Source organism: Lissotriton vulgaris, chromosome 4_2, assembly GCF_964263255.1.
Source record: "Lissotriton vulgaris chromosome 4_2, aLisVul1.2, whole genome shotgun sequence".
Taxonomy (NCBI): domain Eukaryota; kingdom Metazoa; phylum Chordata; class Amphibia; order Caudata; family Salamandridae; genus Lissotriton; species Lissotriton vulgaris.
In genome coordinates, this window is record NC_141692.1 from 25,093,345 (window position 1) to 25,118,776 (window position 25,432).

Below are 25,432 nucleotides of genomic sequence, written 5' to 3' on the forward strand. Positions count from 1 at the left end.
GCAACCTGGGCTTCATCTTGGACTCCTCCCTCACCATGACCAGACAAGTCAACGCCGTCTCCTCGTCATGCTTCAACATCCTGCGCATGCTACGGAAGATCTTCCGGTGGATCCCCACCGAGACCAGGAAGATGGTCACCCAGGCCCTCGTCACCAGCCGACTGGACTACGGCAACGCCCTCTACGCCGGAACCACCGCCAAGCTCCAGAAGAGACTCCAGCGGATCCAGAACGCCTCAGCCAGACTCATCCTCGACATCCCACGACACAGCCACATCTCCGGACATCTGAGAGACCTGCATTGGCTCCCCGTCAACAAAAGAATCACCTTCCGTCTCCTCACCCACGCACACAAAGCCCTACACGATCAAGGCCCGAGCTACCTCAACAACCGCATCAACTTCTACGCTCCCAAACGTCATCTACGATCAGCCAGCCACACCCTCGCCGCCGTCCCCCGCATCCGAAGAACTACAACAGGAGGAAGGTCCTTCTCCTACCTGGCCGCCAAGACCTGGAACTCCCTCCCGACCGACCTGCGCCTGACCCAAGACCACCTCTCCTTCAGGAAGAAGCTCAAGACCTGGCTATTCGAGCAGTAGCAGCACACCCCCCCCACCCCCCAAGCGCCTTGAGACCCTCCGGGTAAGTAGTGCGCTCTATAAATGTCTGTGATTGATTGATTGAAGGAGTTAAACACAGCTAGATGAAATCATATTGCGTCAAGCATCCGAAATGCTAAGCAGTCGAGCAGCGAGATCTTTAAGGTTGTTCAATCCTTTTTTAAGCCCAGGGAACTGGAGACAGAAGTAACCTCATCCCCAGCCCTGTGCGATAAGATTGCGAACTATATTAACGACAAAATCGTAAAGGTCTACGAGTCATTTTGGGCCCCAGAGGCTACTGTGTAAAAGGACAAATCTCCGCTCCGGGGGGAGATCCCTAGGCTTAGCGAATTCTCTCCAATTCTGCCACTGGAAGCTCTAAATGAAATTCAGAGATGCCATTCAGGAGCCCCAGATGATCCATGCCCGCCCAAATTATGGAAGGTGCTAGCATTCTCATTGGTGGATGAGTTCTTACATATTTGGAACTCTTCTTTGAAAACTGGCATGTTTCCAGATAAATGGAAGCATGCAACACTTCTCCCATTGAAAAAAAAAAACCAAAATGGAGACCCGGGCGATCTAAAAAACCTGCGACCTATTTCGCTACTACCCGCTCCAGGAAAAATGCTGGAAAAACGGGTCCAACGCCAATTGACTAGTTTCATTGAGCAGAATAGGATTTTGCATGATACTCAATCAGGCTGTCGAGCAGGATTTAGTACAGAGACTGCTCTGTTGGAGGTGGCAGAGTCGATTAGGTGGTGATTCGGAAAGTCGCCCTCACGCCATATGAATCCCAACCGAAACAACTCTGGTGTGGGGTAACCCAAGGCTCAGCACTGAGTCCTTTACTTTTTAACATCTACCGAGCTCCTCTGTTTTCCATGATTGCCAACTGGGGGGTCAAAGCTGTTTCCTATGCTGACGACACTCAGCTGGTTTTCTCCTTTAAACAGCAGACGGTGGATGGTTTCAAAAATTTTAAGGGGTGCTTACGCGATATAGCTATGTGGATGAATTCTAATAAACTAAAGCTAAACGCGGAAAAAACAGAGGTTCTGTTTTTCGGACAACGAAATGTGCCCAAGTCAGAACTTTGGTGGCCAGCAGAAATGGGCACCCGCCATCCTTGGCCACCTCTATCCGAAACCTAGGAGTGAAAAGGGAAGCAAATCTGACCTTTTCAGCCCAAATACAACAGGTCTCTGTGACTTGTTTTACTAAGTTAAAAAATCTCTGGAAAATCTTGCATTTTTTACCGGAAGATTGTCGCAAAACAGTTGTACATTTTACAGTTACATCCAGGTTAGATTATGCCAATGCTTTGTACCTTGGCCTCCCTAAATATGCAATCCATCGCCCTCAGATGATACAAAATGCAGCTGCGAGACTGGTTTGCCGGATCCCATTCCGACAATATGTCTCTCCGCATTTACACAAACTCTACTGGCTACCAGTAGCAAAAAGAATCCTATTTAAGGCCATGACAAGGGCCTATCGGGCTCTGAACGGAAACTGCCCGAAGTATCTGAAGGAAAGTCTTTGCCCCTATAAACAAAACCGGATGTTGTGTTCTAACTCCTTCAACTGGCTTCAGACTCCGGGTTTTGAGAAATCACGGCTGGGTGTAAGAGCATTCACAGTCAAAACAGCCGTATTGTGGAACAACCTCCCAGCCGCCTTGCGAAGGGCCTGTTTTAAAAAATCCCTGAAGACATGGCTTTTCAGGACAGCAGTTTTTTAGACCTGAAAATACACACTCTTGCCTTTGACTCTTTTTACCTAGTGTTTCTAGCGCCAGGACACCCCTGTGTTGGGGGTAGCTATCGTGCTTAATAAATCACAGTATTATTATTATTATTATGCGGACGACACCCAACTGGTGGTCGCCTTAAACCATAAGGACAGAGCCCCCTCTCATCTTGGCCCTTTCCTCAAGAAAACCGAGCTTATGCTCCTTGGTAATTCCTCCCCTTCTGAGGTAGCTCTCTCATGCCCATTATGTATGGGTCCCGTCCCAGCCCCTAAACCGGAGATGAAGAGCCTCGGTTTCAGGCTGGACTCTGAACTTTGCTTTAAATCTCAAGCTAGAAGGTTTGTCGCATATTGCTTTGGCATACTAAGAATGTTGCGTAAAATACCCCCTTTGCTACCAGCTCAAGCAAGAAAGCTTGTAGTCCAAGCGCTCATTCTATCTTGTCTGGATTACGGAAACGCCCTGTATCTAGGTGCCCCTTGCTCGGTCCTGGCTAAGCTTCAAATGATGCAAAATTTTGCTGCCAGGACACTCATGGGCACTCGGAGCCTCCAATCAACACAGCCGGCTTTAAGGGCTCTTCATTGGCTTCAAGTGCGTGAAAGAGTCCAATTGTAAGACCTGTGTATTGCCCACTGGCTGATTGGAGGATGCTTTCATTTCATTTCAAATCCCAAAGAACTCAACCTGGCGATCTGGCTCCAGAGGTCGTAGACTGTATGAATATCCTAAAAGACGCTAGAAAGCCTACTACTAGGGAATGTTATGCAGTAAAATGGAAACAGTTTGTTATTTATTGTAACAATAACAATATCAATCCTCTTGATGCTTGTGTACAGGACATCATCTGTTACCTGTTACAATTACGGCAATCTGCACTAGGCTACACATCCGTTCGCTTACATCTAACAGCAGTAGCTGCATACTTAGAAAACAGACAACACTTATCTCTATTCAGAGTACCAGTAATTAAAGCCTTTATTGAAGGATTAAAAAGAGTAATACCGCCAAGAGTCTACCTGCACCAATGTGGAACTTGAACATAGTCCTTACAAGGCTGATGGGTCCACCATTTGAACCAGTGCACACATGTCAGTTACAGTTCCTCTCATAAAAAGTTGCTTTCTTCATAGTAATAACTTCCCTGAGGAGAGTTGGTGAACTCCAGGCATTAACTATACAAGAGCCCTTCTTTCAGCTTCATAAAGACAGAGTGGTTCTTCAAACCAATCCTAAATTTCATCCTAAAGTAGTTTCTGCATTTCATATTAGTCAATCAGTTGAGTTACCTGTGATTTTTCCTAAACCTGATTCTGTAGCAGAATGAATTCTACCCGTACTTCATGTTAGAAAAGCTCTATTATACTATGTGGAAAGAACAAAAGAATTTCACAAAACAAAGCAGCTCTTTGTTGCTTTTTCTCCGCCACACAAAGGCAATCCCATATCTAAATCAGGCATTGCAAGTTGGATCGTGAAATGTATCCAGACATTTTTTTTTGTAAATCTGTTTATTACACAGAATAGCAATCCAATCAATACATACACTGAACTACTTCTTACATAAATGAAAAGTGATCAGTGGTAAAGCCGAGAATGTGGTACAATACAGTGGGATTGAAAATTGATCGAATGACTCATGTCGATAATACATTTTTGCCTTTTTAGAAAACGAGAAAGTATAAGATAAACCATAATAGAAATAAAGAAAAAACGGTCACACATGTACACAGAATGATGAAGGGCAATAAAGCTGCGAGCAATATCGAGCAGACTAGTCAGCACAAAGTCTTGATTCGTATATAGCATGGCACATATCAAATGGAGCAACATGACTATTAGTCCCAGATCCAGCATTTGTCAAAGGTCACATAGATGATGGCGGAACCTCCTAGTATGAAAGGCAACACCCAATGCGACCATAAAGAGCACACATAATATAACCAGTGCAGACAGCCACGCGGCCCAGTAGTGCCAGTCAAGCATGCCCTGGTGCCAAATAGTGCCAGAAGTGGTTATCAAGTGCCGTAGTGATACTGCTTATCCCACCCCTGCAGGGACAAAGGAATTAATGGATTGGGATTGCGTCTCTAGGGCTACTTTCGCGATATATTTCCGATATGGTCCCCAGATGTCTAGCGGCCGGGAGGCTGTTGGAACCGTCTCAGAGTATTCAACGCTGTTTACATTGCAGTATGCCATGCTACGAAGCCAAGTGCGAACAGTAGGAGCTCACCTAGCACACCAGAGAAGCGCCACTTCACGCTTAGCCAAAAGGAAGCCAATGGATGCCAACTTCCGTAGCGGGTGCTGGAATTCGGCGACATAGCCGAGTAGCGCAATTTCAGGGGTGGATTGTAGAACCATTTCAAGCATCTCCCCCAAAACCCGATGCACCTGAAGCCAGTATGTGTGTAGTTTCGGACAAGTCCAGGAAAGATTGGCAAAATCAGCCTGTGGGCCGTGGCATTTAGGGCAAGTGTGCGGTCTGCTTGGATCAATTCTATGGGCGAGTGCTGGAGTGTGGTATTCCCTCCTGAGGAACTTGAAATGTATAAGTTTGTGTCTGGCATTAATGGACACATCTCTCGTGGTGGCACAGCACGCTGCCCACTGGTCTTCCGTGATTGGAATAACCAGGTCGCCCTCCCAGTCAGCACGCACCTTAGAGTCGAGTGAGGGAATGGAGGCCAGACACAGCTTGTATAGCTTAGACACTACATGCGCCCCAGTTTGGTGTTGTATTATGAATGTGAGCGCGGGGGTGTCATCAGAGGAAGCGGGAATGTGGGAAATTCGGCTCTGACCATCGAACGAAGTCTAGTCAGTGTGAATGAGTCCATGAAGGTCCTGTCCGTAAAGCGGGGATCCTCAGTAAGAGAAAAGGCATGTCCGTCCGGGAAAAGGTCACCTACAGTGTGTATTTGGTATTTGGAGAGTGTGAGTCGTACCACCGAATCACCTGTGATGGGCCAGTGGGGATTGGGCAACGGCAATGCAGGCGAGTATAGTTTCTCGAGCAGTAAGAGGCGTCGAATTTTGTCCCAGGCCCAGCAAGTAGTGGACAAAGGCTGTATGTCCTGTGAGTCCCGGGGAAGACCCTTGGGAAGGACGGAGGAGAGGGCCACAGGGAGCGCCAAGTCAGCCTCTGGTCGCAGATGGGGTATCCTGGCATCAGGGTGAAACCAAGGGTACGCGTAAGCGCATTGCGCCACCAAATAATACAAAAAAAAGTCTGGCACTCCGAAGCCGCCTCGCTCGTAAGGGAGTGTTAGTGTTCGCCAGGACACGCGTGGGTTCTTGCCTCCCCATATCAGGCGCAGAAGGGAGGAGCGGAGTTGGGAGAAGAAAATCTTGGTGAGGGGGATCGGAAGATTGTTAAACAGATACAAAAATCTAGGAAGTACAATCATCTTAATGATGGCAATCCGTCCAGCCATAGACAGCGGGAGGTGAATCCAGCGTTCCGTATTGTCTTCTAAAAAATCAAGGGCGCGACCGTAGTTCAGTCGGACAATGGTAACCGTGTCAAGGTGAACATGTATTCCCAAATATTTCACGGAATCCGTGCACCATTCCAAAGGGAACGAGCAGGTCCACTGCATGGTGGAGGGGGTGAGCGGGAAGATTACCGACTTATGCCAATTTATTCTAAGGCCTGAGTAGTCGCCAAAATGGGAAAGTCCCGTCAATAGTGGTTCAAGGTTGGACTGGGGAGTGCGGACATACAGAACTGTGTCACCGGCATATAACGAGATCAGCAGGGGGCCGGTGCGAAACTGGAGACCACAGTGTAGATGTTTCTCCTGGAAATGTCGCACCAGGGGGTCCATCGCAATGATGAACAGGAGCCGGGTGCCACGTGAAAGTGTGAAGTTTTCAGTGATAGTGCCGTTTAGCCGTATACGGGCGGTGGGAGTCGAGTACAGCAACTCAACCGTCGCCACAAACATAGCAGGCATCCCCATTCTCCTCATAATAGACAGAAAAAAGGGCCACTCCAGGGTGTCGAGCGCTTTCTCCGCGTCCAGGAACACTGCTGCAGCCGGCGTGGAGGGTTCTATTCTGTGTAAAACCGAAAATAGTGTCCGAAGGTTTAAAGAGGTGGATCGGTGTGGTACGAATCCGGACTGAGCCGGCGAAATTATAGTTTCCACTAGAAGCGCCAGCCGAATTGCCAGGACGTTGGCCAGAATTTTGTAATCGAGGTTCAAGACGGACAGGGGTCTATATGAGCTGCACAACGAGGGGTCACGGCCCTGTTTGGGAAGTAGAACAATGACCGCTTCCCGGAGTGTGGGTGGAAGAATGCCCGACTCCAATGCCTCTGCATACACTTCGACCAGTTTAGGTTCAAGTTCCTCTTTGTACTCCTTGTAGAAGTCAGCCGTGTAGCCGTCAAGGCCGGGAGCAGAAGAGCTACGCAAGGAATCGATCGCCTCATTTATAAAATCCGGTGTAATGGGCATGGCTAAAATCTCCTGCATGTTTTTTTTCCAGGTACACCATGGCGATTTCATTCAAGTAAGAACCCGGGTGGCAGTGCTCCCCCGTGAGTGTGGAAGTGTAGAGGGTCTTGTAATATGACAGGAAAGTGTTGGATATCTCTGGAGTGGAGTGTTGTTGTGTACCCTGAGCGTCAAGTACCTCCGTAATGCAAGCAGCTTGGTGTGGTGGGCGAAGCATTTGCGCTAATAGTTTGCCTGGCCTATCTCCCTCACCATATTGCCGCGCTGTGTAGTATTTGCCCATGAACTTCACCTCCCTGTCCGCTGCGTCCAGAAATTCCAAAAGCAATTCCAGGCGTTTAACCTCATGGTCCACCGAAGGATTCCAGAGGGTCTCCTTCTCTAACTTAAGGATATCCGCCTCAATGCGGGTCAGGGTGGAGCGAATCTCTCGTAAGGAACCCACACTCTTAGTGATGCAAACCCCACGTAATGTGGCTTTGAAGCCTTCCCATAGCGTGGACCAGGAGGTAACAGAGCCAGTATTAATGTCAAAGTAGTCGTCGATAGCAGTTCGTATGTCCTCCTTGAAAGTCGGGTCTAGTAGAGCCCTGCCAGGGAATCGCCACTGTCTTTCGTAACCTCCCAATCTGGGGATCTCTAGGGACAAAACAATGGGAGAGTGGTCTGAAAGGGTGCAAGGCAACGTGGAAAGGCCTACAACCCAACCTGCGACACCCGGGGACAGGAGCCAATAGTCAATTCGAGTGCTAGTGTTGTGGAAGCCCGAGTGATGCGTGTAGGCTGGAGTGTGGTGGTGCAATCTAGCCTCTATGTCCACTAGGGAGAAATGGGAACAAATTTCCGCCAGCACAGCACGTGACTTTGGTTTGCAGTCAGGAGAGGGGGAGGTGCTGTCCCTGTCGGGATTCAGCAATATGTTAAAATCCCCACCCAGAACCAACAAGTCAATGTCGGAGTGAAGCAGTGTCAACTGTAGATCCTGAAAAAAAACAGGGTTATCCACATTCGGACCATACACACCAACAGTGCAATCCTGTACCCGAACAGCATTCCCATAACAAGTGCATATCTGCCCTCCCCATCCGTTTTGCTGCCAGTCATTACAAACGGGACTCGTTTGTGTACAAGGATCGCTGCGCCTCTAGCAAACCTACTATAGCAGGAAAACACTCTGTGTGACCCCCATCCTCTAGCCACTGATGCCACGTCCTGCTGTACCAAATGAGTTTCTTGTAGAAAGAGGACGTCCACCCCATCTCGCGCCGCATAAGCCAGCACCTGTTTGTGTTTCCTTGTGGTATTCAAGCCCCAGACATTCCAAGACATCAAAGGCAGTTTGGAGGGACCAGTCTGTAGACCTATCCTGGCCATATATCCATTGTCAATATAGTCTGTAGCAAGTGTGCATATGACTGAATGCTCAAACGATACTCGCAGCTAGGCTGTAACCTACATGACCAGTGAAATAAAACAAACCCCACCCCCCACCCGCCTCCCAGCCTCCCAGAACCCCACGAGAGGCGATCCCCGGACCATCGCTGAACAATAATGCAGAGTAACAAAGGTGATAACCATTCGAAGAAACAATAAAACTGCAAATAAAGGAATGATAAAACCCCAGAAAATAGCAACAACATGGCCCGCGCTAATGGGGGTGGCAACGCCACTCCATACGGGCAACCGAACAGGCGGCCACCGAACCAGAGACCTAGTCAATTAACGTTGGTAAATCCACATCTAGACTACAGTATTTCGACGAGGGTGCAAATAGAGTCAATGCAGAGTGGTCAGCCCTGGCCAGTTTCAGCAAATAGGTCAGCGCTGGACTGTGTCGTTTCGGGGTGGAGAGTTGGGAGGAGAACCGGTAGCTGCCGCTGAGCCCTGTTTCTTGTAGTTGTGGCAGAATTCTTGGGCCTCCGCTGGAGAGTCGAAAATGCGAAATCTACCGTTCACATCCACCTTCAACCTAGCTGGGTACAGCATACCGTATTTCAGGCCTAAGTTCCGGTGGGCGGATTTAACTCCGTTATATTTGCGACGTGCCTCTTGTACCATTAATGTGAAGTCTGGGAAGAAGGACAGCTTGCTGCCCTGCCACTGCATTTCTCCAGTCTCACGCGCCGCGCGCAGCACAGCGTCACGGTCTCGGAAGTTCATGATCCTGGCGATGATGGGTCTTGGTAATTGGGCAGGTTTAGGTTTAGGCCCCAGAGACCTATGTGCACGCTCAACCACAAAGCCTGCTGTGAATGTGTCTCTGCCAAATAGTTCGATCAACAGTGTTTCGACAAAAACGTCAAATCGACCCGTGGCTGTTGTTTCTGCCACGCCAAGGATACGAATGTTATTGCGCCTACAGCGTGCTTCAAAATCTTTGTTTTTAATGGCTCCAGACACTTAAGTGATTTCGATGTGCCATCCTCGATGTCAGATATTCGCGATTCAGCCACATCGAGCCTTCTGTCATGGGCCTGCACTTTTGTACCCATGTCCGCCAGTTTCTATTCCAGGCTGTCGAAGCGGGTGTCGAGCGCCCTAAAGCCTGCGCGCATTTCACCCATCATGGTGGCAACCATAGCCGCCGCATCTCCCAAGTCCGTAGCGCTGGAAGCCCCGGTCGCCGAACCAGGCGGAGGGTCTGTGCAGAGAAGGGGAGTCTTGTCGAAGCTGAGCTTCCTCTGTGGGATCTCTCTTCCCCATCTCCACGGTCGCCCGCAGGGCTAAGCTGTGCCGGGAGTGGGGTGTAGGTGTTTCGGCAAAATGGGAGAGCGGCAGAGCAGTACCAAGCACCAGAAAGTGTCCGCGTCGTCCACCAACAGTAGAGGTTCAGCGACCAGGCAGCGTCGGTCCAGGTGAGTGAGGGCCGGGGCAGTCACTGCAGGCCCAGGGCCCAATGTACGGTTTGATGCGCTGAATGCACCCTCAGGATGTGGTGGGGTGGGGAGCGTCGATTAGAGCAGGAGGAATGGAGGGGTCCGATAGTCCCATGAGTGTTTACAAGGCGGGGCCGCCGAGAATCGCGTAGCAGCGCCCCACGGTTGCCCGACCCCGAGCACGCACACCCCCGCCGCCTCACCGCGAGCGTCCCCGCCCGCCGCTCAGCATCCGGCCCAGGCCCGAAAATCGAGGCCCCGGTCCCGACACCCCGAAGGCCAAAGGGCCGCGACCGTATCGGGAACCAGCAGCCCCCACTCGGGAGCCTGAATTGGACGGGCAGCCCGCAAGAAGCACCGCAGCAGACGACTGAGGGGGCAAAGGCCCAGCGACCAGGCCCCGCGCGGCACTCACCAGCAATCCGGCGCAGTAAGAGAAGATGGCGCCGAGGTCCGAAGGCAACGATTCTCCTCCGCCTTACACTATCCTCAGGCCGTCTCCGCGTTCTCCAAAGTCACCCATACGGCATGTGACCCTTTATGCTACTTTCACTTGTTAAAAAAGCGCCTGGTTGTGGTATATTAACCCAGGATATGATAATGGCATTGTTTCAAACTCAAGCATTTCGCTTTTTTTTTTTTTACAAAAAAAGGTTCTATTGTTATTGGATCAGAGACTGTTTCAGTGTTTAAATACAATTTGCTTTCTGTATTTACTCCCAGACCTCAGCTTCTCAGTATTTCATATCTTTACATTGCAGTGATCATGCTGCAGATACTAACAAACTGTATCTCATAGTATGTGTTCTGTGGTCATTATAACAAACAACAAGGGGCCAATTGCGATGCCGTAGTCAACAGCTCAGGCCTCGGTCGAAGCCGTTCCTACGGCATCGTAATGAGCAGTTTGGGTTTATTTCCAACCGACCCATTTGGATGTAGTCGGTCGGAAAGGAATCTGAACTAGAATTCCGAATGGGTTTCAAGCCCGTCTGCCATTTGGAAAGCCTCCAGGAATCCCTAGGGCAGCTCTTTCCGCCCAATGGATTACAATGTCGGATTTTGACAGCCTTTTTGTGCCAGCCTTTTCCGACACAGGAAGTCTACCGGAAGTAGACTTTGTATGCCCTCAGCAAAGTCCCCATGGGTGCACGGCCTCCGATTGGAGGGCGAGGGGCCTCCTATGGTGCCCCCCTGTTGATCCCTGCACCCTGTGGCAGGCACCTTGAGCTGCCTGCCACAGGGTGCAGGGATGAACTGCACCTCTTCTCTTTACAATGAGAGAATGCATTCCGGTCGAAATGCGTGCTCCCATTGTAAAGAAGAGGCATGCGTCTGAACAGTGTTCGGTTGCATCTTAATTGCTGGGTTGGGACTACCGACACGAGGCCGGTTGGTCCCAGTGAGGTAATATGAATTTTCATGGTCAGTTATGTCCCCTATCGTAGACCCCACCGGCTCCATGTACGTGCTTTAGGTACATGTATGTTCCCTCCACTTCTAGCTATGAAGACGCAAATACATTTGCGTCCAACGTCAACATGTCCTCTTTCAGATCCACCATGAATGGGTCAGATATTCCGTTCCTAAGTGTGCCTTGCCAACGTCTTTATATGGTGCACTTTTCATGTTTTACTCTCTCTGGAGAGTTAGGCCCTGATTTCTGCCATCAAGCCTTTTCCTGCCTTCTGTATCTGAAAGCCGCAGCTTGCTGCTTCCTGACCCTTGACTTACTCCCTGCGTGGCGAGCGGTGTCTGGCTCAGCCTGCCTTGCCTGCCAAGACTGTATTCAACCTTCAAGTTATCTGCTCCGCTCCTCGAAAATACATTCCTGTCTAGTAGTTTACGAAAACATCCTTCCCAGCTGCAGAGCAAAGGGCCCGGCCTCACTGTCTTCATGCAAGTAATTCATAGCTCCCGTTACCATGGTAGGCCCATGGCCCCCTTGCTTTACACGTAGACACGTAGTTGCACATGCACGCACTAGCAGTCAGTATAGAATAGCCTCTGCCCGAGAGACCTTTCCTTCTAGATAATACAGTTCCTTAAACACAAGATATAGATATGATTTGGGTTTAGGTTGTTCTGACACCCCAGACTTCTGTCTCCTCATGTAAGGCTAAATGTCAAGTCTCCTTCACCCTCCAGTTCCACGTCAATTACACGTCATGCTGCTGCGCGCGCATCTCTGCCACATATTTCTGCTGACACTGCAGGATTCTTCTATGTATCCACCCACCTGTGACACTTCTCTATGACGTTGTCTAGCACACACCTCCGTGTACGCCTTTGTGCACGCCTCTTGTTACGCACGTGTAGTCTTATCTCGTTTCTCTCAGCTGTTACGCCTTCTGCATCTGCCATTACTGTAATGCATTGACTATATATATGGTAACCTGTCAATAAAGTATTGTCTATCCCTTCCTGAACCTTAGTGGTGATGGAACATGATTACCTGGTTTAAACCAATTCCTTTTTAAGGAATAAAACCCCTTTTAAAACCTCAAATACCACGGATTCTGTCTCTTATTTTTGACTGAGTTATTCTTATTGAACTTTACCGCATAAATTAAGTATAGGTAATTTAAATTTACCACTGAATGATTGCTGAATCGATGTCTCGCCCTGTGATTTGGTACCAGTGAAGATGTGAAAAGTGCCAGTGCTTAATTTGTAAAAATGGTAAGTGACCGCGCCCTCGTCAGGAGGCCACCGCAGCTTGCACCACACACTTCCCTTGCCAGCACTGCCAATGACAGTACCTGTGTGTAAGTGTGCAAGTTCCGGCTATTTTAGGCCCCCAGGCTGTTTTTATTGTATATTGAATTAATAAATAACTGTTGTTCTGTTAATCTGTAAATAACCCACAGTGGCACCATTTAGCTGTCATAAGTACTGGTGTTGAAAATTAGGTGCCGTAAACCACCAGCTCAAATTAGACACTGCAAACGCCTTAAAAGAGGCGACTGTGCCTCTGGTGTGCACCATCATCTTGATGGATGGGAAATAGAGATGAGCTGAAGCTGTGTTTCCCCTCTAACTGCTCTGCTTTGTTTATTTATCTTCTTCTCCTGCAGGATGGAGCCCTCCTCTCCCTTTGGTTCTTGCTGCATAGGCCTGTCCACACATGCAAAGCCCACTGAGCTCAACCTGAAGAGCGATGAGCATGGGATCCCTGAAGTGAGAGAGCAGCATGAAGGACACGAACATCCTGGCCACGACATCAAGTAAAGAAACACACATCTTCATTATTAAAATGATATTATGTGAGAGGGTGAATAACAAGCACTGGTAAATGCATTAGGTTTCGCCTATGTGATTAATACCACATTGTTTTTTGTTGTAGCTTGCTGAGTAGTTGTACAATATAAGTTACAGAAAGTCTGTTAAAATGTTATGACTTGTTTATGTACAAAAAGGCTATATATTGTGCTGTTACTAGTAGTATAGTGTGGGTAAGTAATAGCAACATTTTGAAAAATGAAATGAAAGAGGGAGATAATAGAATCAATTGATGTAATTGTATGTATTTAGAGGAGTTCTGAATACTTTTGGGCCCGTTACCACAGCGCCTGCTGCACCATTCAACTCATGACCCTGTTGTCTGCAGGGTAACTGAACTTGTGACTGCCTGTTTAGTAGTAAAATATAGCAATACTAGGTGCTTAGTGGGGTGCCTAAAGCTTTTGGTCTTTGTGCTACTGCACCTGCTGCGCCATTCAAATCATGACCCTATTGCCTGCTACATTCACTTGTGACTGTCTTGTTGAGTAGTTTAATTTAACAATATTCTGGGTTTAGTGGGGTCCCTAGAGCTTTTGCCCCCAGAGCCACTGCACCTGCTGCACCATTCAAATCAAGGTCATTTTACCAGCAAGCTAACTGCAATTGTGACTGCCTGTTTAGTAGTAAAATATAGTAATGTTTGAAGTTTAGTGGAGTTATTATAACTTTTGGCCCTGGTGCAACTGCACCTGCTGCACCATTTAAATCAAGCACCTTTCAGTTGCAAGGTAACTGAAACTGTGACTGCCTGTTTAGTAGTAAAATATAGCAATATTAGGTGTTTAGAAGAGTTCTGACAACTATTTTGCCCTGTGCCTCTGCACCTGCTGTACCTTTCAAATCGTGTCCTTAGTGCCTGACAGAGAACTGCACCTGTAACTGCCTGTTTAGTAGTAAAATATAGCAATTTTTTGTGTTTAGTGGAGTTAAAACAACTTTTTTGCCCTGTGCCACTGCACCTGCTGTACCATTCAAATCAATCCCCTCAACTGCAAGGTAACTGCAATTGTGAGTGCCTGTTTATCCCTTTCCCTGCTGCCGTCGGCCAATGGCCGATGGCAGCACTACCTCCCCAGTGCTGCCGTCGGCCATTGGCCGACGGCTCCCCACCCGCGCACGAAAACGCCCGCACCGCGGCGGAATTACTGCCGCGGTTAACGGGTTAATAGTCAAATATGGCAATAATATGTGTTCGAGGAGTTCGGACAAATGTTGGGCCCGTTGCCACTGTATCTGCTGCACCATTCAAATCATGATCCTAGTGCCTGCAAGGTAACCTCACTTGTGACTGCCTGTTTAGTTGTAAAATATAGCATTGCTCCTATATATGAACTTTATTTTTAACGCACGATGTTCATTACAAGAATTAGCATTTGATCATAATGACCAATTTGATTACATTGAAATCAATCCAATAATGCCTTCAAAGTGCAAACAAAGGTACTGAGGAATGATTAGGACAAACCACCAACTTTCTAAGGCTAAAGCATCTGCTGTGCACAACTAAGTAATGAAAAGCAAGCATTTCAACATACTGTTAGAAACTGTCTGCCTTTTCTGTGGGAAGAGGTCTCATCTTGACAGTGAATGGGGCTTATACAGTGTGAACAGCTTTAGTAGAAGTATGATAAATGTGTGCAGTCAGGGGAAGCGAACAAAAAAAGTTCCACACAATGAACACAGTAATTTATCTACGGGAACTGATAAGAGCCTCCTTTAAAGAGATATTAAATATAAGAGATTTCTCAAGCACAGCGCCAGAGCTGTGCAGGCGAAACCTTAAAAGGAACAGCATTTATGGATGGGAACAAATGAGACACATGAGAATCAGGATTTGTAATCTGTTTATATTAAGGAATTAATTTACTATTCTTTGACATTACATGCAATGTGGCTTAGGTCAAGTGGCCATCATATGTTTCTCCCTCAGTTACACACTGACAGTATAATGAACTCAAGCGAAACACCGTTCTCACTGGCATGTTTACGAAGCCCAGGTCCTTAGGGACATTGTGTAGTCCTATCCTTAAAACCATGACTTTAGTGGAAGGTTACGTGGGGCTTTACATATTCCCCAGTGGAACTTCTCATTCGTGTCTTTATGTCCCCATCAGTGGAAGAGGTGTGGCGCAGCGGCCAGGGCAACTGACGCCTGAACCCGGGGGCACATGGTTCGATCCCGGTGCCAGCGGCAGATCAGCCCAGCACCATGTGACTCTGGGTAATAGCTCGCTTAATCTTCCGGAGGGGCCCCCAGAGCCTTGACACCTTTGGGTAATTGTTTGTGCTTTACAAATACTGGACATTTACTGGACTTTTACATTGTCATTGTCCCCACCAGTTAGTCCTCCACACCTCTTCTACCACCCCCTCCCAGGCAGGATATGGCCCTGCCACCCCCCAATAATGTGTGCTGGCACTTCTCATAGATTTGGCTTTGTCAATGCTTTTTACATTTCTTCTCAAGCATTAGCAAAGCCAACCTATTCCGCATTCGCCATCAAACATTTACGCTTATAATGGTATTTGGCTATGGCATGTGGGTGAACACAATCCTTGAGCGGGATGGTTATGTGATGTCATACGAAACGTGCACCAGTTAGTGTAGCCGTAGTTCCAAGTGTTTTGTGTCTGCCTTTGATATAGTTTTATCTCGATCAAAAAGTCACTGTTACTTACAGTGAGCAACAGGTCCAGGGGTCCTGAGGCTAGATATTGATTCCTAGAATATCGAAGGAACTGTGCTCGAAGCTCTGGACCATTGTAGCTTCGCAAGATCAAGTAGGGTTATACATGTGAAAAGTCAAAAAGTCCTGAATCCATATTAACAGGGCTCCCACAGGACCCCTGTTAACACGGATTTATCCGAGGACCACTCAGGACTTTTCCAAAAAATTGGACGCTCACATTGAAATGTATTGAAATGCTTATCATCGCGACTTGAGCATAAGACTATTGAACCTGTTTTGCCTTGAGAAAGTCCTGGCCCTACCTGCCATAGGGCGAAACACGTGTCGGCTGTCTTCTCTCTTCTCAATAAAAACTTATAATCAAATCAAGAGTGAAATGGATTAATTAAGTGGTGAATTAACACAAATGAAATAAAGATTTCTGACAGAAATACATCAGGATATTAAGGATTTATCCTTGCTTATCAACCATCTGTCTGAAAGGAAGGAACATAGGCTCACATATATAACCCTACTGTTACTCACAGTATCTTACTTTTTTTCAGTGAAGATGAGCTGGTTGGCAAGTACTGCGTGCTGCCATTGGCCATTTCATCAGACTTTCATCAGGCTTACCAACTCTGTGCACGCTTTCTGGTTTCGGCGCCAAACAATGTTAGTGGGGCCGATATGGTGCTGGAATGCGATTCACAAGATCTACCTTTCAGCGTTCATCTGCTTTTGTAAGGAGCAGCAGTATTCAATCGGAAGAAGTTGTGCTTGTGACTTCTGTTTATAGGAGATTAGACTGAGGATTATCAAGAAAACATGGAAAGGAGTTCAAGGACATAATGAGACTGTAATAACATGAAAGTATTTGAGCAACATATGAGGGCAGATTTGGGCAGAGTATCAGTAACATTAGTGATACATGACCAGGAAGACTTGTTGTGACAACATTGCATACTGGAGCACTGCTGTCCAGTGCCTATTGTATTGGTTCTGACCCCCAAAACATGTAGGAATGGGCTAATTTAACTCACCAATAAAGCCATGGTATATGGTGTGGAAACTGCACTCATAGCACGGAAACCTGTGGACTGCAGCACTTTATGCCATCGACTAATGTAACAAAGAAAACATGGTTTGGGGCCAACGATTGGAACCTGACTGCTACAGTTTAAAACTGCATGTAATGCAACCTGTTCAAATACCCTTTTTAATGGATAAACCCTTTCCTTTAAAATATTAGTAAGTTGCCCGACATAAGCCTTGTAACCCACTAGATAGAGTGTGTGGTATTTAAAAGTGGAACATGTTGAAAACTAACATTACCATGTCCCTAAAGTGACATGCTTGGACACCTTTACAGTTGAAATCCAAGTAATCAAGCAAGGCAGCAAAAAAGCCCTCTGGTTTAATGATGACCTTAAGAAATCCAAGAAGATCTGTTGCACCCTCGAGAAAGCCTGGCGAAAAAACCCAACCATTGACAACCTGACCACCTTCAAGAATGCCACCCGCAAACACCACCAACTGATCCGATCAACCAAGAAATCAGCATTCAAGGATCGACTCGATAACAACGCACACAACAGCAAAGAACTATTCAACATCATCAAAGAGTTTACCAACCCCACCGCCGGCACCAACGACATCACTCCATCCCAAGACCTCTGAGACTCTCTAGTCTCGTTCTTCCACAACAAAATCGCTGACATACATAACAGCTTTGGAGACCAGCCCACCCCAACTACCTCCGAACTAAAACCTTCCTCCAACAACCTTTACGCCTGGAACCCAATCACCACTGAAGACACCATCCTCCTGATGAACACTATTCACTCAGGATCGCCAACCGACCCATGTCCCCACCACATTTTCAACAAAGCAGACTACATTATCGCACCCCATCTTCGAGACGTCATCAATTGCTCCCTCAGCTCCGCCACCTTCCCGGAAAGCTGGAAACACGCCGAACTCAGCGCCCTCTTGAAGAAACCTACAGCTGACCCCACTGAACTTAAGAACTACCGCCCCATTTCGCTCCTCCCATTCCCTGCCAAAGTCATTGAGAAAGCCGTCAACAGTCAACTCGCCGCCTTCCTCGAATCCAACAAATCCCTCAACCCTTCACAGTCCGGCTTTTGAGCCAAACACAGCACTGAGACCGCCCTCATCGCAGCAACAGACGACATTCGAACTCTACTGGACAACGGAGAAACTGCTGCCCTCATCCTACTCGACCTCTCCGCAGCCTTCCACACAGTCTGTCATAACACCCTTATACAACGCCTCAGCAACGTCGGAATACAATGAAAAGCATTGGACTGGATAATCTCGTTCCTCGCCGGAAGATTCCAGAGAGTCCGCCTCCCCCCTTTTAGATCAGAGGCCACCGAAGTCATCTGCGGCATACCCCAGGGATCTTCACTCAGCCCCACCCTCTTCAACGTCTACATGAGCCCCCTCGCATCCATCGCACGCCAGCACAACCTCAACATCATCTCCTACGCAGACGACACTCAGCTGATCCTATCCCTCACCAAATACCCAAACACCGCCAAAACCAACCTACACGAAGGGATGAAAGAAGTAGCCGAGTGGATGAAGAACAACCGTTTAAAACTTAACTCCGACAAAACGGAAGTCCTCATCTTAGGTTCATCCCCCTCCGCCTGGGACGACTCATGGTGGCCATCGGCCCTGGGAACTGCACCCATACCAACGGACCACGCACGTAACCTGGGCTTCATCCTGGACTCCTCCCTCTCGATGGCCAGACAAGTCAACGCCGTCTCATCATCATGCTTCAACATCCTACGTATGCTCAACAAAACCTTCCGTTGGATCCCAACCTAAACAAGAAAGACGGTCACCCATGCACTGGTCACAAGCCGACTAGACTACGGAAACACCCTTTACGCCGGAACCACAGCCAAACTACAGAAAAAACTCCAACTCATCCAAAACGCCTCAGCCAGACTCATCCTAGACATCCCCCGCCAAGCTCACATTTCCGGTCACCTGAAAGACCTCCACTGGCTCCCCGTCAACAAGAGAATAACGTTCCGCCTCCTCACCCACTTACACAAAGCCCTCTACGACATAGGACCCGAATACCTAGGCTGTCCTTCTACACCCCCACCCGCCAACTTCGATCGTCCAATCAAGCCCTCACCGCAATTCCACGCATCCAAAGATCCACCATGGGAGGAAGATCCTTCTCCTACTTAGCGGCCAAGACATGGAATTCCCTCCCCACCCACCTCCGCCTCACACAGAACCACCTCTCCTTCAGAAAACAACTAAAAACTTGGATGTTTGATAAGTAAAGCTCCCCCCCTCCCTCAAGCGCCTTGAGACCCTCTGGGTGAGTAGTGCGCTATACAAATGTAAACTTGTCTTGACCTCACACTTAGGGCAACTACTCACATGGTATCTTTCAACCCCTACATGCTTATGTACCACCCGTCTTCCTTAACCCCTTGGGAAGGGTGGGAAACCTTGTAATGGGTATCTTTCAACCCTCCACATCACCACACATGAGGTAATTTACCAAAAGGTATCTATAATCTTTACACATTCCCACACCATGGAACCTTCACCACAGGTTTTTCTGAACCCACCTTGCCTCACGAACAACATAAACGCTCCTCTACATGTAAAGGTGTTAGGATCTCAATCACACCTAAGGAAGTCAGGATCCTCACATTAGGACAGGACCTATACTCTTCACTACTCCTTCTGTATCTAGGGGAACATATATGTGCATGGCCTACACTGTCAACCACACATTTGCAAAAATGCAACATGGCATACCTAACACACCATTAATGAACCAATTCAGTTAACTCATCACATTAATACTAACACTCAGACATACAGTGGCATGGCATAAAAGAGTAGCCATATCACTATAAATATATTGGAGGGTCTAGCACACAATGTGTTCTCACAGTGTCCCCAAAAACAGCTTCAAACCAATTGTATCAGAGACAAAAGAGTCCTCCCTACAATGAAACAAGGAGGGATGCCCATCAGTCACCACACGGAACCGCGCTTCATCATTTGGGATTCCACCAAGGCCATTGCTGGGATAGCCCATCAACTATCACGGTCGGGGTCCTGATGTTGGGAGGAGCTCCACCGCCGGGCAGTAGGGTCTAACTAGGGTCTTGCTTCTCAAGTTATGAGGAAGAAAAAATCAAACCCTGGGGACTGATGTTGTAGTGCTCAAAAGGTGTGAAAAAATGAAAAAAACTAGTGAATGTAAAATAGGATAGGGGGGTACTTATAACTTTATTCTGGTGTTACCCTACCTTCCAATGTTAAAAAGTAGTAGTTAAGTGACAGTCAGAAAAAATATAAAGACCGTCTAGATGTAAAGCGTGGTCGACATGTTTCAGCAAATAATAGACGTGTTTGTCATTGCTTTCTTCAGGACCATATTAATAATAGCTACTGCGAGATAAGTGATAGTGAATACCGTAAGTGCTCAAAATCAAAATAAGATACAGAGATCACCTGATATCACTAGGTGTTCTGCTCCCTCTTAACATGATTTCATTTCTGTAAGAGGTATAGACCTCACCCCACCTGGCCACGGCTCAGGAAAGAGGAGAAGCACCGCTCTATCCGTCGGTACTGCAGCGTCGGCATCCAAGCCGATAGGGTAACACCATAATAAAGTTATAAGTACCCCCTATCCTATTTTACATTCACTAGTTTTTTTCATTTTTTCACACCTTTTGAGCACTGCAACATCAGTCCACAGGGTTTGATTTTTTCTTTCTCATAACTTGAGAAGCAAGACCCTAGTTATACCCTACTGCCCGGCGGTGGAGCTCCTCCCAACATCAGGACCCCCAACCGTGATAGTTGATGGGCTATCCCAGCAACGGCCTTGGTGAAATCCCAAATGATGAAGGGCGGTTCCGTGTGGTGACTGATGGGCATCCCTCCTTGATCATTGTAGGGATGACTCTTTTGTCTCTGATACAATTGGTTTGAAGCTGTTTTTGGGTGCACTGTGAGAACACATTGTGTGCTAGACCCGCCAATATATTTATAGTGATATGTGTAGAGGGAACATGTTGGAGCACGGTCTTTAAAATTCCCCTTGGTCCTAATTAACTGTGTTTTGTTTGTTTATAAAAGAGTAGCCCCCAGTAACACCTAACATCATCAGTGAGCTGCCTCTTACCCAAAACTCCTCTTAGTACACCAAGAATGCAACTCTCATAAGAAATTGACACCACTGTCCATCTGAAAACACAATAAATCAAAACAAATAAAGTGGTCACCGTGGTCTGTGTTAATAATTTCCTGCCACGTTCTACTTCTAACATGATCAAACTTGATTCAGTTCAGTTCCAGGCAGTACTCCGGCTCAAAACGCCGCTTGAATCCAGGCAGGCGCTACTGCGTTTCTAGCAAGCAACACGGCTATCTCCTGAAATGTATTCATTTTACTGTGTTCACTACCATGGTTTCCTTTTTGTGAGGTGCAGCACAATTAAGGGCCTGCTGTACTGTTGTAGGGATTCTGCTCATGCACAGAACTATGTGCAGGAAACCAGGACCCCCTTTGTATTGTGCTGTACCAAAAAACCACCTCAGTGCCCAGAACCCAATCCGACTACCATCAGTGTCTCATTCGTTCTCCGTGCTACAGCGAAGCTACCAATGATTAGACAACCCAGAACAAGTGACTTAGTGAACTCTCATGAATAGTGGAAATCAAGAACACTCTTTGGCTTTTATTCTCATACAAGTCCACAACGTGAGTAATCGGAGACATGTTATAGTTTAAAATGTTTATTTCAACTATGTTCTCTAAGATGCAGTATTCCAGCCAATACTAGTAAAAAGATGCATACAAACAATACAATCAGCATAGTTACAATTTCATAAAACACAAAGGGAGAAATCATGTTATAATGATAGTGGAACCAGGATTAGAGCACTGTGTACCACCCTCCCCTGGCTAGTAGCTAGTTTTATAATAATAGAAGATCTCTAGGCTTCAGAAAAGGGGGACCCCATACCTTCAAGATCAGGTGAAGTGAATCACATCCCAGGACAAGCACACCTCTCTGTAGATGGAAAGGTTTTCTCCAAGTGCCTTTTACGTGCATGCAATGCCATATTAAAGGCACCCGACTTTCAGTTATTCGCAGCTGAGTTCATGTTTAGTCTAAGTGAGTGGGACCGATCAACGTGAATTAACAGCATACATTGTTATTCGACCTTGAACACTCTCTGCAGACTAAGGTCACGGTGTAAGCCTGTACTTGTGAAAAACATACTGTTCTCAAGTGAAGAAAAGCAAGCAGTTTTATTTACGAGAACAGAAGCATGAAGTGTTGTGTGCAAAGGCAGCAAGATGGAGTCTAAGTATGTAGTTCATTCATGTTAACCTAGCAATGTCTGCAAGCAATATCATATCCTCACTACACCCTCCCCTGATCGGGCCAATGAGCCAAGGACTCAACAGGAACACAGAGTTTAAGTTCAAGTGAGCAAGAAATTAGGTCATCCATGTCAAATGTGTCAATTTGAAAGTGGGGAAGGAAAAAAAGAAAAAGAAAAAAAAAGAAAAACGGAGCCAAGAAAAAAATCTGACAATAGGGGATCAGCCAGCCAGGGATAAAAAACTCAGTAGCAGTACTCGAATGACAATGGAAGGGTGCCAATTTAATCCATCAGTGTGTATGCGCAATACGTTGCAACAGCCTCCAAGAGGAAGTCATTGTTATTGTCCGAAAAGACATCCAATCTAGTAAAGTAAATGAACATACATGTTCTTCTATAACTGGAGCCTCTAGCACCATCAGAGGACAACTTGCGTGTTCTTCAAGATAACTCCGTTCCAGGACGTCATGTGCAGCTGCACAGATTTCCAAATAGCCAAAACTCCGTGCGCAGGCCATTATCCCAACACCAGAATAGCGCAGCTCATGAGCCACTAAGGACCTCGTCAGCGATCATAATACGGGGCAGGAGACACCGTATTAGAGAGGCAGACATCTAATGCCCATTTGAAGTGGCAATCCAGGCAAAGGAACACAGGTTGGATGCAAGTAAAGTATGAAAATCGGAAGGATAATCCATATGCCATGTTCAATGTGGTCAAGGGCAGCACTCCATAGTATTCAAGCATATGATTAGTGAGCTGTGTCAGCCGGGGTCTGCTGTTTCTTGAGACGCCATTCTGGAGCAAGCAAATCAACAAAAGAACACTGGCAGCCAAGGCGAGAATTGGCGGGAACCCGCTGAAGATGCTGGAAAAAATAGAAAGATAAAATGCTGGTATCACACCAAATATAGTTTGAAATGAGGTCACAAGGCCTGAGCCCACAATTTTAAAAAATGGGCCAAGCCTGTTGTAGTAGAGGCATTGAAAATAATGTGGGTCGCCACGTGACGGACAAATGTTTCACGGAATGAAGTCAGAGCAACTTCTTTTTGGGACAATAATGCTCTTATTCTGCTCAACTTGTTGAACTCTGCCTTCAAGGTCGAAATGGAAGGCCAAATTGAGATGTCGCGCCTCCCATGTGGGGGTAGGAAAAGCACATTTTTACAGCAAACTACACGTGAGATAGTCACAATGTAAGGGATCCCAGCCAGCATGCCCCAGCAGGCTTCATTATTTAAAAGTACATACCTACCGTTAGTAAGCATTGTGAAAGTTGATTTAATAGCTGACACTGGATTTCCCTTTAAAATGCAAGCTAAATTCGGTGCCTGTAGATTACAAGCGCCATGCAATTGTATATTCTTCACACAAGTGAGTGATCAGGTGTGGAACTGCACTCTTCTCCCGTTAAGTAAACATCCTTGTTGTCCCTCAGACATCTGTATGTGAATGGCAAGGACCACACTTCATGGAGAAAGGCACCACCGAGTGGTTCATACCTACCCAGTGCATAATGTTTAATACATGAGCTAAATTTAAACAAGGAAAATGGCAGTGTTATTACCCCATGGAGAAGCTACACAGCAGAATTAATTTCGGCCACAGGAAATGGCAATGGTTCTAATTTTTCAGTATGTAAAAGTGAATATGTTGCATCCTTCATGGACATAAACTGCTGTTGTTCTGTTATATTAAAAGGCAAAAATAAAGAGGAAGTTTTCATATATAGTCCCAAGGGACTTTCCCAGTCTTCAATGTTTGTAAAGTCCAAGAAAACTGCAGGATGGAATGCAATTAATTTTGACCGTTGTACAAAACAGACACTTCATCATGTACAATGTCCACAACAGATGAAACAATATTATCTAATGTGTACATTCTAGACGATAGAGTGTTAATGCTATTATCAACAACAGCAAGAATTTTTCTAAATTTGCTTGGTCTATTGCCCTTAGACGTGAAGCTGCTTCGATTTGGGACAGCTTCCAAGCCTAATTGTATATAGCATAGAGAAATTGTTTGGATCTCCCACCTGCAGGGCAACAAAATCTGTCAAATCAATGTTGTCAGTTAATAAGGACAAATGATGTTTCACTGACGTCAGGGTAGATTATTTTAACCAATTTTGGCATAATATTCTCACAGAATAAGTTGTAACATAAAGGGGCTATCAAAACATGGATCTGGTCTGTCCTGTGTGTACCCAGGGGTGTTACCGAAAAAACGGTGTTGGTAGGATTTAGAACTGGTTTGCCAAAATAACCAACCCATGGGGTCCAGACTAGAAACATTAAATGATGAATTAGCAATTAATGACTGCAATTCATCATGGTACATATCTGTGTGATTGTTCCATGTATGATAAGCATGCAGATTAGGAATTTTAGAGGCATTCATTTGTTTTGAGGGAGCTAATCCAAAACAGGTTGTTTGATAAAAAGAGTTGTTCAGAAACAACATGTGGTTTGGGATAAGGCACGCTCAATGTAAAGCCTCTGTGTCCTGTACCTGCCAGGGTCAAGAACCCAAGACAGATTTAAGATCAACAGTACCCTTCCACAGCTCATAGCAACCTATAGCTAACTGATCAATAAAGGATTTTGAATACCTTAACTTGGTGTTAGTGAGCCTGACTTTCGAATCGCATGTAGAGTTTATTTAAAAGTAAAATGAACCAGGGTTAGATTTATTAAAATCAGTGAAGTATGTATATTTTTTCAAAAGAGATTTTGAACTGCCTTCAATGGGAGCTGGGCATTGTTCCCATTGTGTATAATAAACCACATTTCTAAAGGTATTAGCTTTATGCAGAAAATTATGGCCATAGTGCTGGTAACAGAACAAGTCAGCAGAATGTGCAGAATTTAAATATAAATCTTCAGCATCAAATGCAGCATAATATTTCAAATCGGAAAATAATGACTGTTTCACTACATTCCACATAGAAATGCAAAGTACATTTGGGACATTAACCACCTCGGTAAGACCGTGAATCTGAAACTTTACAGCATCCCGTACAATGCCATCCAACACTGGCCAAGCTGTGATGTTGACGAAAGTCAGGTCGCGCTTCATGATGTGCGAAGATGAGTGTGGTGCCAAAGTTCCATCAATTACCTTCCCGGCATAACGTTCAGTAAGGTAATGGCTATTGATTAGACAGAAAAATACTGTGATAAAGTCAATAGACATGAATAAGAAAATGGAAATGAGGACCATTCAGATGTAAGTCCAAGGTTGAATTAAAAATGTTTTTTAAAACGTGGCAAAAATAGAAAAATTCGATGGGGCTCTCGATGTTGTTGAGCTAGTGTCAAATGAAAAACGAGATTGATTGTTTGCATT

At 46.3% G+C, this 25,432-nt stretch overlaps 1 protein-coding gene across 3 annotated transcripts in view; it reads left to right on the plus strand.

Moving 5' to 3' along the window:
• Nucleotides 1-25,432, plus strand: part of LOC147718175 (uncharacterized) — a 376,315-nt gene that overhangs the window by 208,283 nt on the left and 142,600 nt on the right. For all 3 annotated transcript variants that reach the window (XM_086919269.1, XM_086919267.1, XM_086919268.1), the window contains one exon: nt 12,787-12,936. In XM_086919269.1, coding sequence (XP_086775395.1) covers nt 12,787-12,936 — 150 coding nt within the window. The remainder of the gene's footprint in view (nt 1-12,786; nt 12,937-25,432) is intronic.